General features: G+C 30.7%; 1 protein-coding gene across 1 annotated transcript; it reads left to right on the top strand.

Annotated features, from left to right (window-relative positions):
* Positions 1–2,780: 2,780 nt before the first annotated feature.
* Positions 2,781–9,079, top strand: LOC106431752 (glycerophosphodiester phosphodiesterase GDPD3-like). The gene is made up of 7 exons (XM_048772881.1): positions 2,781–3,110; positions 3,186–3,373; positions 7,594–7,653; positions 7,761–8,039; positions 8,114–8,209; positions 8,357–8,553; positions 8,655–9,079. The coding sequence occupies exons 1-7, from the start codon at positions 3,074–3,076 to the stop codon at positions 8,893–8,895; spliced, it is 1,098 nt and encodes a 365-aa protein (XP_048628838.1). The 5' UTR covers positions 2,781–3,073; the 3' UTR covers positions 8,896–9,079.
* The last annotated feature ends 3,883 nt before the right edge of the window (positions 9,080–12,962 follow it).

Here is a 12,962-nt window from a genome sequence, read left to right as displayed (position 1 = left end):
AGGAACTATCATTGCATGACTGGTTCCATAACTAATCATCAGTCTACACATCAGGCCAAATCTGACCGATTTCAAAAGTGTTCCAAGAACTAATTAAAATTCACTATAACTCATGATAAATCCCAACTAATAGATTCCCATAATCAGAATCCAATGAATCGACCCAGACCATATGGATTCTGATCATGAACCGCCCGACTAAGGCCATGGGCATCATTCCAGAACCGGCCAAGCCATGGTTCCTTGCCATCAAGTCTGAACCCACAGACTACACCATAATCATTCAGAATATAAGATGAAGTAATCAGAAAGTGGAAATGGGTGTAACCAACAAAACAGATCGAACCATAGACTCGGACGGATCAACCACCGGCTATCTCCGATGGTTTGCAAACCACACCACTAACCTTAGGCGTCTGTTCTCCAGGGCGCCAAGTCCTTCTCCTTCTCCTTCTCTCTCTGTCTGGTATCCACCTTGCTTCACACGGTCAGGGTTTGGTCGGAATCGATCAAGCATGACCACACACGGTTTCTCTTCAAGCCGCCGGCCACTCTTTCTTCTCTTTTCTCTCACGATTTCTTCAGGGCTTTCCCTAGGAAAAATGATGCTCAAAATCGACCCCAATGGTCTGTATTTATAGAGAGAGAGACCAGTAACTGCTCTGGCGGATCGGTTACAAGGGATTGGCCAAGGAGATGCCACTTGTCCCCTTGTACCTTTTCGCCCAAAACCGCTCCCATAGCCGCCCAACTGCTCCCTTAGCAGTTCCCACATGAAAATCAACCCCTGGCCTTTGTCTTACTGCCTGGTTTGGTCAGGATCGCACATGGACCGTCGTCCCACACGGACCGTCGGACCGGCTCGGTAACTGCTCGGACCTGACCACACTGGTCCGGACCGGAACACTCCGCCAAGCTGAGATGAGCTGCCCACCAGTTGTCCCCAGCTGAGTGAGCTAGTCCATCAGCTCCCGTAAGCTGAACAACACTGAGTGAGCTGACTCCATACTCTATTGAGCTGACTGAGCTTGATCCGGACCTCGTCCAGCTCCCAGATCACTCGTCCAGCTCTATTTAACTTGTCTCCATCGTATCCAGGTTAAGTCTCAGCTGTCTGACGTTCTTAACCATCAATTTGGACCATGGTACGCTTGTCTCAAGTCAGATGACCTGATCAGTGCATTGCCTCACACCACAGTCCGTCCGGACGATCCTATCTAGGATCGGGGACATGACAATGTATCTTTAAAACAAGAAAACCAAGAAAAAAACCCAAAACAAACCGAAAACCAAATGGTATAGAGGCAACCAAAGTGTTTCATGTTGTGTTTAGACAATGAACAATGGAACTGACTATTTATGAATTTCAGTTTGGCTATTAATGTTTTTGTTCCGGTTGGATAATAATAGTAGAAACTGACTAATAAATTTTGGTTCCACTTTGGTTCTGGTTTGGTTTGTTTTAAAACATCATTTTGTTGTTAAATAATATAGATTAATTGTTATTTGTGACATTACTGAAACTATTTATATATTACTTTAAAATATAAATTCTTATAATTTTATCACATTACATTATATTTTCAATTGATTTAGCGTGGAAGTGGATTAATTTATAATCGGGAGACAATTAATTATTGTAATAGTATTAAAATTATACTCTTAGAAATTAAAAAAATAGTTATTCATACTTTAGATTTTCGTCAACTGTATCAAAGTGAAATAGAAATAAAATAAGAAATATAAATCATTACATTTTCTTAACTTTTTAATTTCATAATTGTGTATTCTATAACCAAAAAAATGTAGTGGTTCTTTCAACTCAAGCCAATAAATTTTAATAAATACAATTTTATTTTTAAAAAAAATATTATATTTATTATTTTATTTTAAAGTAAATTTTCAAAAAAAAAATTAAGATATATTTTCATATACAATAGTTATAGCGTAAACTTCCCCGCCCGTAGAGCGGACTAATCAGTTTAATTATATATTTCCATTCTGTTGAGTGGGAATTTTGCTCCCATACTTGTCAAATGAATCCATATTTTTATTAAATTATTATTAAATATTGATATATTTATGCACTAAATATTGGTGTATTTATGTACAGTACAAATACATAAAACATATGGCTTGTGTAAAACAAGATAACGTATAACATTTTTATCCAAAATGTTCCCATACATTTGTTTTACTATTTTTAGCAGCCATTCTAACAATTATCATTTAATTAAAACTAATCTTCATTTTTCAATACGAAATAATAAAAGTATGCGAACATTTTGGATAAAAATGTTATCCGTTATCTTGTTTTAAACAAGCCATTAAAGATGTGCTTTATGTATTTGTAGTTGTACTGTACATAAATACACCAATATTTAGTGCGTAAATATATCAATGTTTAATAGTAATATAATTAAAATATGGATTCATTTGACAAGTTAGATGTAGACATAGAAAATAATATGCATGGGAGCAAAATTCCCACTCAACAGAATGGAAATATATAATTAAATTGGTAAAATTTATAAATGATATACATATTTAGAAATAACAGAAAAAACAAAAAAAAAAACAAATGTAAACACTTATTCTAACAATAAATATAAACACTTATTCTGTTCTTATTTTGGTAATCAGAACAATTTATCCAAAATGTTCCCATTCATTTTTAGCAGCCATTCTAACCTAAATATTAACTCAGCACATTCCCAAAAAAAGAAGAAAATTGTTTTATTCTAGTGTATATATATACTCGTCTAAATAAAACGATCTCCATCTGTCCTATAAATCGCGAACCAAAGAGAATCGTCCAGAAAAAAGACAAAACAAAAGATATCAAAATAATCAAAGAGAATGAGATTCACCGAATAAATCAAGAGGAACTGTTTTCAAGGTAAGAAAAAAACCTGAAGATTATTCCATTCGATCTCTAGACACTTCTTTTGTATCGAATGGAATATTCTGATCTTGTCAATATGGAGATTCCCTCTGCTTCTTTCGTTCACAATCATTGTTTCTATAAACTTTAAGTTTGTTCAGCAAGAAATTAAACATTGCTCTCGAGCCTATGGCATTGTCGGTATCTTCTGCCAAGTTTTCATCAGGTACTAAATATAAAATTGATTCTTAAGAAAATCTCATTTTATTTCTTTATTTGAGTTTCTTATGATTGGTCTTAGGTGTTGAAGATGATAAGACGAAGGATGAATTTTGTTTTCCTAAATTTGTTGTGATGGGTCACCGAGGATTTGGGATGAACATGCTTCAATCTCCGGACGAGAAAATGAAATCCATCAAAGAAAATTCTATTCTTTCTTTCAATGTTGCTGCAGATTTTCCCATTGACTTCGTTGAATTTGATGTCCAGGTTTGATTTTTCACCTATCAAGAAAGAAACCACAAATCATATCGATGATACGGTTTCAATTAGTTCTTATATTATACTAGATTTTTTAACCGCGCTACGCGCGGATAAGATATTATATGTATTTCACAATTCTAAAAAATAATGTATAATATTGTATTATATTATTTAAAGAATATAAAATAAGACTACATAACATAAATATATTTTTTATTTTTTCTTTGTGAAAATCATTATGTTGTTTGATTGTTGTACTTAATTCACATATTTGCATAGATATTTGTGATAGATGAATAACTATATTTTTATTATCAGTAAATAATATATATTTATTATATAATATAAGAAAAATGAAATTATTTACTTTTTAACAAACTTGTCTCATGTTGGGGACTCGGTTATAGACATATCATATTCGAATGAAACATTTTTACACTTATCAATCTTCTTAACAATTAAGAAACAAATCTGAATATCAAAACAATATCTCATACGATCTCTTTGTGGAATAACTGCTCTGAAGAAATTGAATTTATGCATAAAAAAAGACTGGAAATGGATGTGCATATGTGTTATCTAAGTCAGCTTTAAAAAAAACTATTTATAGTTCATATATCATTTATGTCCATCCTATTTTTTTGTCCATCATTTCTTAAACATCTTGAAATAAGTAATGCTAATTAATAATAAACTTTTTGCTCACAAAATAAAAATCAAATTTGTTTAATTATCGCTTAATTTGTCTAACTGATATATGTATTTCTCAATTCTAAAAAAATAATGTATAATATTGTATTACATTATTTAAAGAATATAAAATATGACTACATAACATAAATATACTTTTTAAATTTTCTTTATGAAAATCATTATGTTGTTTGATTGTTGTACTTGATTCACATATTTGCATAGATATTTGTGATAGAAGAATAACTATATTTTTATTATCAGTAAATAATATATATTGATTATATAATATAAGAAAAATAAAATTATTTACTTTTTAAACAAACTTGTTTCATGTTGGGGACTCGGTTATAGACATATCATATTCGAATGAGACATTTTTACAGTTATCAATCTTCTTAACATTGAAAAAACAAATCTACATATCAAAACAATATCTCATATGATCTACTTGTGGAATAACTACTCTGAAGAAATTGAATTTAGGCATCAAAAAGGACTGGAAATGGATATGCAGATATGTTATCTAAGTCTGCTTCACAAAGTACTATTCATAGTTCATATATCATTAATGTCCATCCTATTTTTTTGTCCACCATTTCTTAAACATCTTGAAATAACTGATGCTAATTAATAATAAACTTTTGCTGGAAAAAAAATCAAATTTGTCTTATTATCACTTAAATATTTTATTAATATGGTCTAAGAAGCTTTTAAGTGATATCATAGTTTAATTTATTAGTTTTTTTGTTACTTTTTAGAGGTTTTTGTATTTAAGATTTTTTTTCATATTAAACTTCTATTTCTTTCACAGAATTGATATATATATATATATATATATCATAAAAATTACCATCAAATCAGTTTTACTTATTTATTATTTTGTTTGAACGAAAATACACTTTTTAAATAATTTAATTTAAAATAAAATTATATATTAATTTGCTGTATTTTAACAATTTCATTGATTTAATTAATTTGCTTTGGTGGATAACTTAAAAAGTTTTCATATGAATCTGGGAAAGCAAGCTTATGTTGTTATATTATATTTATTTTGTGTATATAGAATCTATATATAATGTTAGTTTAATAAAGAAAGAACATTATTTTTTTGTAACTTCAAAAAGATACATTATTACAATTTTAAATGAATCAAAATTGAATAAAATGGTAATTAAATATTTGTAAATCTAATTGTTTAGTTGGATTCTCATGAAAAAAAAAATCGATTGGTTAAACAAATGTTTAAAAAAATTTGTGGTATTTTTTTGTCTATAAATTATAAAATTTATTGAATTAATATATTTAATTATTGCATCCTTAAATAATATTTTATTAAGACATTAGAAAAATATGTTTTGAGTTGTTTTGTCAAATTGTACAAAAATCTATGCTTTTTCATATTTGTAACTTCAAAAAGATACATTATGACAATTTGAAATTAATCAAAATTGAATAAAATGGTAATTAAATATTTGTAAATCTAATTATTTTTTTTATCTTGTTTAGTTGGATTCTCATGAAAAAAATCGATAGGTTAAACAAATGTTTCAAAATTTGTTGTGTTATTGTTTTGTCTATAAATTACAAAATTTATTGAATTAATATATTTAATTATTACACCCTTAAATAATATTTTATTAAGACATTAGAGAAGTATATTTTAATTGTTTCCTATGCTTTTTCATATTTGTCACGAAAATTTATATGTTAAACTTACTTTTACAAAATTCTTAACTTTGTCACGAAAACAAAAATCTATGCTTTTTCATATTTGTCAACGTTCTCACACTTTCTAAGAATATATTAGCTTAGTCACTTACTTATTTTTTTTTACAAAACAAAGTATCGGAGTCTTGAAAGTTGAATTTATATTATTGTAAATGTACATAAGAGTTTGTGATTATATACTTAGTGGTTCTTGTATATGTGTCCAAGAATGTTTCAATGGCTTAGTGGTAACTGTCCTATATATATATCATACTAACCCGGGTTCGATTCTCACCTTCGCATTGTTTTTTTTATTTTTTACGAAAAGTAAATGAGATGACATGGCAATTTCGGGTTCTCTGATTGGTTGATTTTTCTATCCTATGTGGACACCCTCTCCATGGCTTATATCCCCCTTTTAGTATAGTATAGATTTGCTTTTGCATGCAAATTACTACTTTGAATTTGAAACCACAAGTTTTAGTGTTAGATAATTTTGCTTTTAGTAAATTGTAACTGTAAACACCAAACACAAACAGCAACAGAAAAACAGAAGGAACATTCCATTTGCAATTAACGTGTTTGCAAAAGGAATTTTATTTAAATATTTAATAAAAAATATTGTTCATTTTTTGAAGTGAAGATTTGTTTTTAAATATAACTAGACTTTAATCCGTGTGCCTGGATGTATTTTTTCAAAAATATGTTGCTATTTTTTTTTATCTCACTATTATATATCATATTGTGTCATCATGTAATTAATCGTACTTTATATGTACCATCATATAAGTAATCATACAATTAATAGTATTATATATGTAAAATCACATAAATAATCACATATATTATATTTTTAAATTTAATGTGAAATATAAAACCATAATTTAATTTGGTGTTTGAAATTGGGCTTGTATTGTATTTTTATTATATATATTGAAAATATTTTTTTATAATGGTTATTGGAAAATATTTTAATTAAAATCAATTTTTGAATATATATATATATATATATATATATATATATATTTTGAATCAATTTTTGATATAAATCAATTTTAAGTTATTATTTTGATTTGATATATGTATATAAAGTTTAAATTTTGTTTTATGATTATTTTAGACATAAGATGTTTTTAGGAAATTGGATTGAGCTATTTTCGCATATTTTAAAATTAGCTCATATAGTTAAATTTTTATAATATAATACTCCCTCTGTTCCATTAAGATAGACTTTTTAGAAGAATTTTTTTTTTTCACAAAGATGTATTTTTTGTGTTTTCTATTACAAAATTATAAACTTCAAGAAAATTAATTGACTTTACTGAGTTCCTATTGGTTAAGAGTTATTGAAAATTACAGAAAATAATACATTTACTATGGTAGTTTAATGTGTTTTCTTAATATGTGTGAAAATACTTAAAACTCTATCTTTGTAGAAAGGAGAGAGTAAAATATAATGGACTTCCTATTTTTGTTAATAACATAAGCCTATTATTATTATTTCTTAATATACTTCTATCCATGTTCCCAAACAATATTACACTTTTTTTTATTGCTATCTATGTTTCCAAACAATTCTCAAATGTACTTCAGTTTTTTAATATAGATAAACGCAAATTGCATAATATATTTTTATCCATGTTTCCAAACAACACTATACTTCTTTTTTTATATTGCTATCTATGTTTTCAAAAAAATCTCAAATGTACTTTAATTTTAATAATATAGATAAATACAAATTGCATAATTTAGCGTTTGAAACATTGACAGCCGTTGACAAAAAAAAAGCATTGACAGTCTAAATAAAGCATGTAACTATTTTGTAGGTAACAAGAGATGGTTACCCTGTAATTTTCCATGATATCTTTATGTTCACACAAGAAAAGGTTAGTTTTTTCTTTCTTTTTCACATAGATAATCGTTTTTTACTGGTAGAAAATTGTTCTGATCACCAAAATTAGAAATCATCAAAGTTGGTATCAATTTTTTTCAGGGAGTAATCACTGAGAAAAGAGTAACTGAAATGCCTTTACATGAATTTCTCTCTTATGGACCACAAAAGGATGGCGCAAATGTGAAGCCTATGTTCAGGAAGACAAAAGACGGACGAATCTTTGAGTGGAAAGTCATGAAGGATGATCCTTTGTGCACCCTTCAAGATGCCTTTGTGAAAGTTAAACGGTCCGTAGGGTTCAATATCGAGCTCAAATTCGACGATAATACTGTGTATGGAGAAGAAGCGTTACGTAAAACTCTTGGCAACATCTTGAAGGTAAACAGCATATTTTTCACCCATCTGATATTTGTTCTTGATTTAACATCTGGTTATCAATTGTTTATGAACAGGTTGTGAATGAGCATGCGGAGAACCGGCCCATAATCTTCTCTAGTTTTCATCCTGATGCAGCTCTACTCATCAGGAATATGCAAATAAGTTATCCCGTAAGATTACTTCTTTGGTTTCTTTTTCCTATCCGTACCATCATGACACTGATTAATTACTTCCCACCAGAAACTGGCGTTTGAAACACTCCCGCTTATTTAAAAAAAAACTGGGTTATGTAGCTGAAATGCTTATATATATTTTAGGTATTCTTCTTAACAAATGGAGGATGTGAGATCTATAAGGATGTGAGAAGAAACTCATTCGACGAGGCCATCAAGATTTGCAAAGAAGGTGGCTTGCAAGGGATTGTTTCTGAGGTTAAGGCCATACTAAGAACCCCTAACGCAGTCCAAAGAGTCCAGGATTCAAAACTTTCACTTATATCATATGGCCAGCTTAAGTAAATTCAAATAACATCCTTTCGAGTTCATATTTGTTGTCCTTCCTCTCTCCTCTCCTCTGTTTTTTATTCGTACATAAATTTATCTTTAATAATTTCAGCAATGCCGTGGAGGTGATTTACTTACAATATTTGATGGGTGTGGAGGGAGTGATCGTTGATATGGTCATGGAGATCTCTGAAGCCATCGCCAGTATCTCGGTTAGGAACAAGGAAGATGAAGAAGAAGACGATGGAAGAAAGTCTATGATTATGTTTGGAGAGGAGAGGACAAAGGTGAAGATTTCTAAAGATGAGATCGCTTTCTTAACAAAATTTGCACCTAAACTGCTTCAACAATGAAGATTTTGCTTCATTTACACAGTTTCACTTGTACATAGACTAAATTAGGTGTTTTAAATAAAACGGTTGTGGCATAGTTATTGTGTAAAGAATGTTTGTGCTCGATTACTAATAAGGTGCACATGGGACTCTATCTCTCTAGATATTAATCTGGAAAAATAAATCTCATTAATACATTTCAACACCATGAACATTTAACTAGCGCTTATCGTGCTCGTAAACAAAGCTCATACTAAATAAGTTTACTTGGTTTAAATAACAAATGCTTGAATGCCGTTTGATAACAAATCTTTCAGCTCTTCTGACAGTAGTTGAAAAATAATATTTTAAGACTTTTCTTCGGATGATTTTGACCATCTATTAGAAATGGCAAAACAGAAATTCTTGTACTATGCCCTTTTTGGTGGATAGAGATTACAAGGAACCATAATTATGCATTTCTAATTGGGAAGTTTACTCAAATATATAATATTTTAGGACAGTTGACTAGAACTATACAATTTTTTTTTATTACTGCCATTTTTTTTATACCTAGCGTGCCCTTTCTTTATGTTATGAGAAAAAATGTATTTACAAGAATGCCATTACTTTTTAGTGCCACATAAGCAAAAATCTGGCGCCACGTAGGAATTTGGTTCCGTGTTTTCATTAAGTCAGCCGTAAAGCGCTATATACGTCGTTGCGGCTGAGTTATTTCTACGTTGCGGCTGAATTAAACAATGCGGCTGACTTAAGAGAAAACGGCTGACTTAAAAACATAAGTCAGCTGTTAGTTATGGATGATTTACATAAATCTGGCTGATTTATGAGATAACGGCTGACTTACGTACACGCGTTATGGCTGACTTACACATTGGCGGTTTGATTTCTGGAAAATTCGGCTGAGTTATAGTTAGGACATGGCTGAGTTATGTTTCCATGGCTGAGTTAATGAACATCGACTGGCTGAGTTATTGAATTTACGACCGACTTATGGGATGTTGTTACGGCTGAGTTATATTTAATCAGCCATAATTGGATGGATTAACAGTAAACTCAGCTTATTTACGGCTGACTTATTAGCGAAAGATTAATTACTAGAATATCATTCGTTTGACGGCTGATTTATTTGACGATACGGCTGACTTATGATTTTGCATCCTAATTACGGCTGATTTATTACTGAAATAGTTCCACGTTTCGGCTGTCTTACATTGTACATGAGGGCTAATTTATTTATGATGAGTTCTATATTCGTTTGGCGGCTGACTAACTGATTTTCCATGTCATCCGCCATGTCATCAACTCAGATTTGCCATGTCATCACTTGTCTAATGTTACAACAGTAAAATAATGGTCTATGTTATCTTTATTCTTCATCTTTTTTATCTATCTTCTTCATCTTATTCTTCATCTTTCTCTGAGATCTATAGTTTAGGGTTTGAAGTTCAAATTTACGAAAAGATTAAAGTTTTAATATTGTGTCCAAAGGATAAACTTTATAATTTTATAACTTTATACTTCTATAGTTTAGGATTTGAGGTTCAAATTTAAGAAAATATTAAAGTTTTATATTGTGTTCAGAGTTGAAGGAATGATTTTGTTTCCGCCCAAAACATTTTGTTCCCGCCCAAAATCTGAAACGTCACGAAAAAAATTACACTTGATGGCTGAGTTATAGGAACATTACGGTGATGATCGGTCACCGTAAATTTGAGACATATTTACTACAGTCGTCGTTGTTTTCGATGATGATCGGTTAAAGAAGAAGTTTCCCCTCCTCCAGTTTCATATATGGCGGTCCTATATCCTGCTGCTCCCTCTCTCATTGGATTCGTCGTCTTGCAGAAGAAAAAAGACTCAAAGAGAGAGATGAAGAAATTAAGCCCCGTAAATTGTAAGAAAAGAGGAGAGTTGAACAAAAAAAATAAGAAAATGAAAGAAGACGAAGAAGATGATGAATTTGAAAGCTGAGTTTATATGTTTGATGACTCAGATGGTGCGTCATCTGAATATGATAACTTTAGTTCATACATTAAGTCTCCAACACATACATTTGGGCTGAATTATCCTTACATTACGGCCGAGTTATTCATACATTACGGCTGAGTTTATAATTTTTATAAATTTATAGTTTTAGGGCTTGAAGTTCAAATTTAAGAAAAGATTAAAGTTTTAATATTGTTTTCAAATGATTAAACTTTATAATTTTTATAACTTTATAATTCTATAGTTTAGGGTTTGAGGTTCAAGTTTTAGAAAAGATTAAAGTTTTAATATTGTGTTCACAGTAGAAGGAATGAGTTTGTTCCCGCCCAAAATATTTTGTTCCCGCCCAAAATACGAAACGTCACGAAACAAATTACACTTGACGGCTGAGTTTTAGGAATGTTACAGCTGGCTTTTACCATTCAGATATGTTATGGCTAAGTTATGCATACTTTATAGCTGAGTTATGCATACGTTACGGCTAAGTTATAATCAAATTACGGCTGAGTTATGCATACGTTACGACTGAGTTTATAATTTTATAACTTTATAGTTCTATAGTTTTGGGTTTGAGATTCAAATTTAAGAAAAGATTAAAATTTTAATATTGTGTTCAAAAGATAATTTTATAATTTTTATAATTTTATAGTTCTATAGTTTAGGGTTTGAGGTTCAAACTTAAGAAAATATTAAAGTTTAAATATTGTGTTCAGAGATGAAGGAATGATTTTTTCCCGCCCAAAATATTTTTTTCCCGCTCAAAACACGAAACGTCACGAAACATATTACACTTAACGGCTGAGTTATAGGAATGTTACGGCTGAATTTTACCATTCAAATATGTTACGGCTGACTTATACCATTCAGATACGTTACGGCTGAGTTATGCATACTTTACAGCTGAGTTACGCATAGATTACGACTAAGTTTATAATTTTTATAACTTTATAGTTCTATAGTTTTGGGTTTGAGGTTCAAATTTAAGAAAAGATTAAAATTTTAATATTGTGTTCAAAAGACAAACTTTATAATTTTTATAACTTTATAGTTCTATAGTTTAGGGTTTGAGGTTCAAATTTAAGAAAATATTAAAGTCTAAATATTGTGTTCAGAGTTGAAAGAATGATTTTTTCCCGCCCAAAATATTTTTTCCCGCCCAAAATACGAAACGTCGTGAAACATATTACACTTAACGGCTGAGTTATAGGAACGTTACGGCTGAGTTATGCACACTTACAGCTGAGTTATGCATACGTTACGGCTGAGTTTAATTATAAACCAACCCTATTCTAAAACCTAAAAACAAAAAAGCTTGCAGCCGTGTTGACAAAATCTAAACCTAACTAAACCACCGTGTGTTTCTTCCATATCACGAGAGACGGGAGGTCATTATTGTCTTCTTCCTTTGCCACCGCAGTCCCGTTACCATGAGAGCTCCAACGTCTTCAAGCCACACAACGGTTTTGTTATCTCCTCCACCATCAAGATCCTCTGCCTTATCCACCTTCTAGTAACAAGAACAAATTCAAAAGACAGAGAAAGAGTGAGAGATATTGAAAGAGAGAGAGGTGACCAGTGTGGTGACAAGCGGTGGTAGTGGTGACTACGGTGAAGATGGAGACCGGCAAAAATGGATCTGAGAAACTGAAACAAGGACGACGTCGGCAAGTATAGATGGCTACGAGCTCAATATCCGTGATGATGGCGAAGACCAGTCTTCTTCGACACTTTCTCTTCTTCGCCGACAATCTTCTTTTCTTCTTTGACGTTTCTTCTTTTCTTCTTTGACGTTTCTTCTTTTCTCACTTCTAAGATTTACAAACCAAATATACTAAGGCATAAGAAATGAATGATAATGTATGAATCTCTCTTGTTTAGACAGAAAGTGAAAGAGATGAAGAAGATCTGGAACTGTAAAGAACTCCAGAAACAAAGAGAAGAGGAGAAGGAGACGTCAAATAGAAGAGAGAAAGTGAAGAAAAAAAATGCATTTTAAACCATTAGATCAAAACTAATCAATGGTCAAGAATTGTAATCCTTGTACTAAAAAATCTAACCAATGAGAAAGAAGATAGAAGATAACCACTAGATGGATTTGT

Source organism: Brassica napus, unplaced genomic scaffold, assembly GCF_020379485.1.
Source record: "Brassica napus cultivar Da-Ae unplaced genomic scaffold, Da-Ae ScsIHWf_198;HRSCAF=350, whole genome shotgun sequence".
In the NCBI taxonomy this organism is placed as follows: domain Eukaryota; kingdom Viridiplantae; phylum Streptophyta; class Magnoliopsida; order Brassicales; family Brassicaceae; genus Brassica; species Brassica napus.
This window is presented reverse-complemented; position numbering and strand designations above follow the sequence as displayed.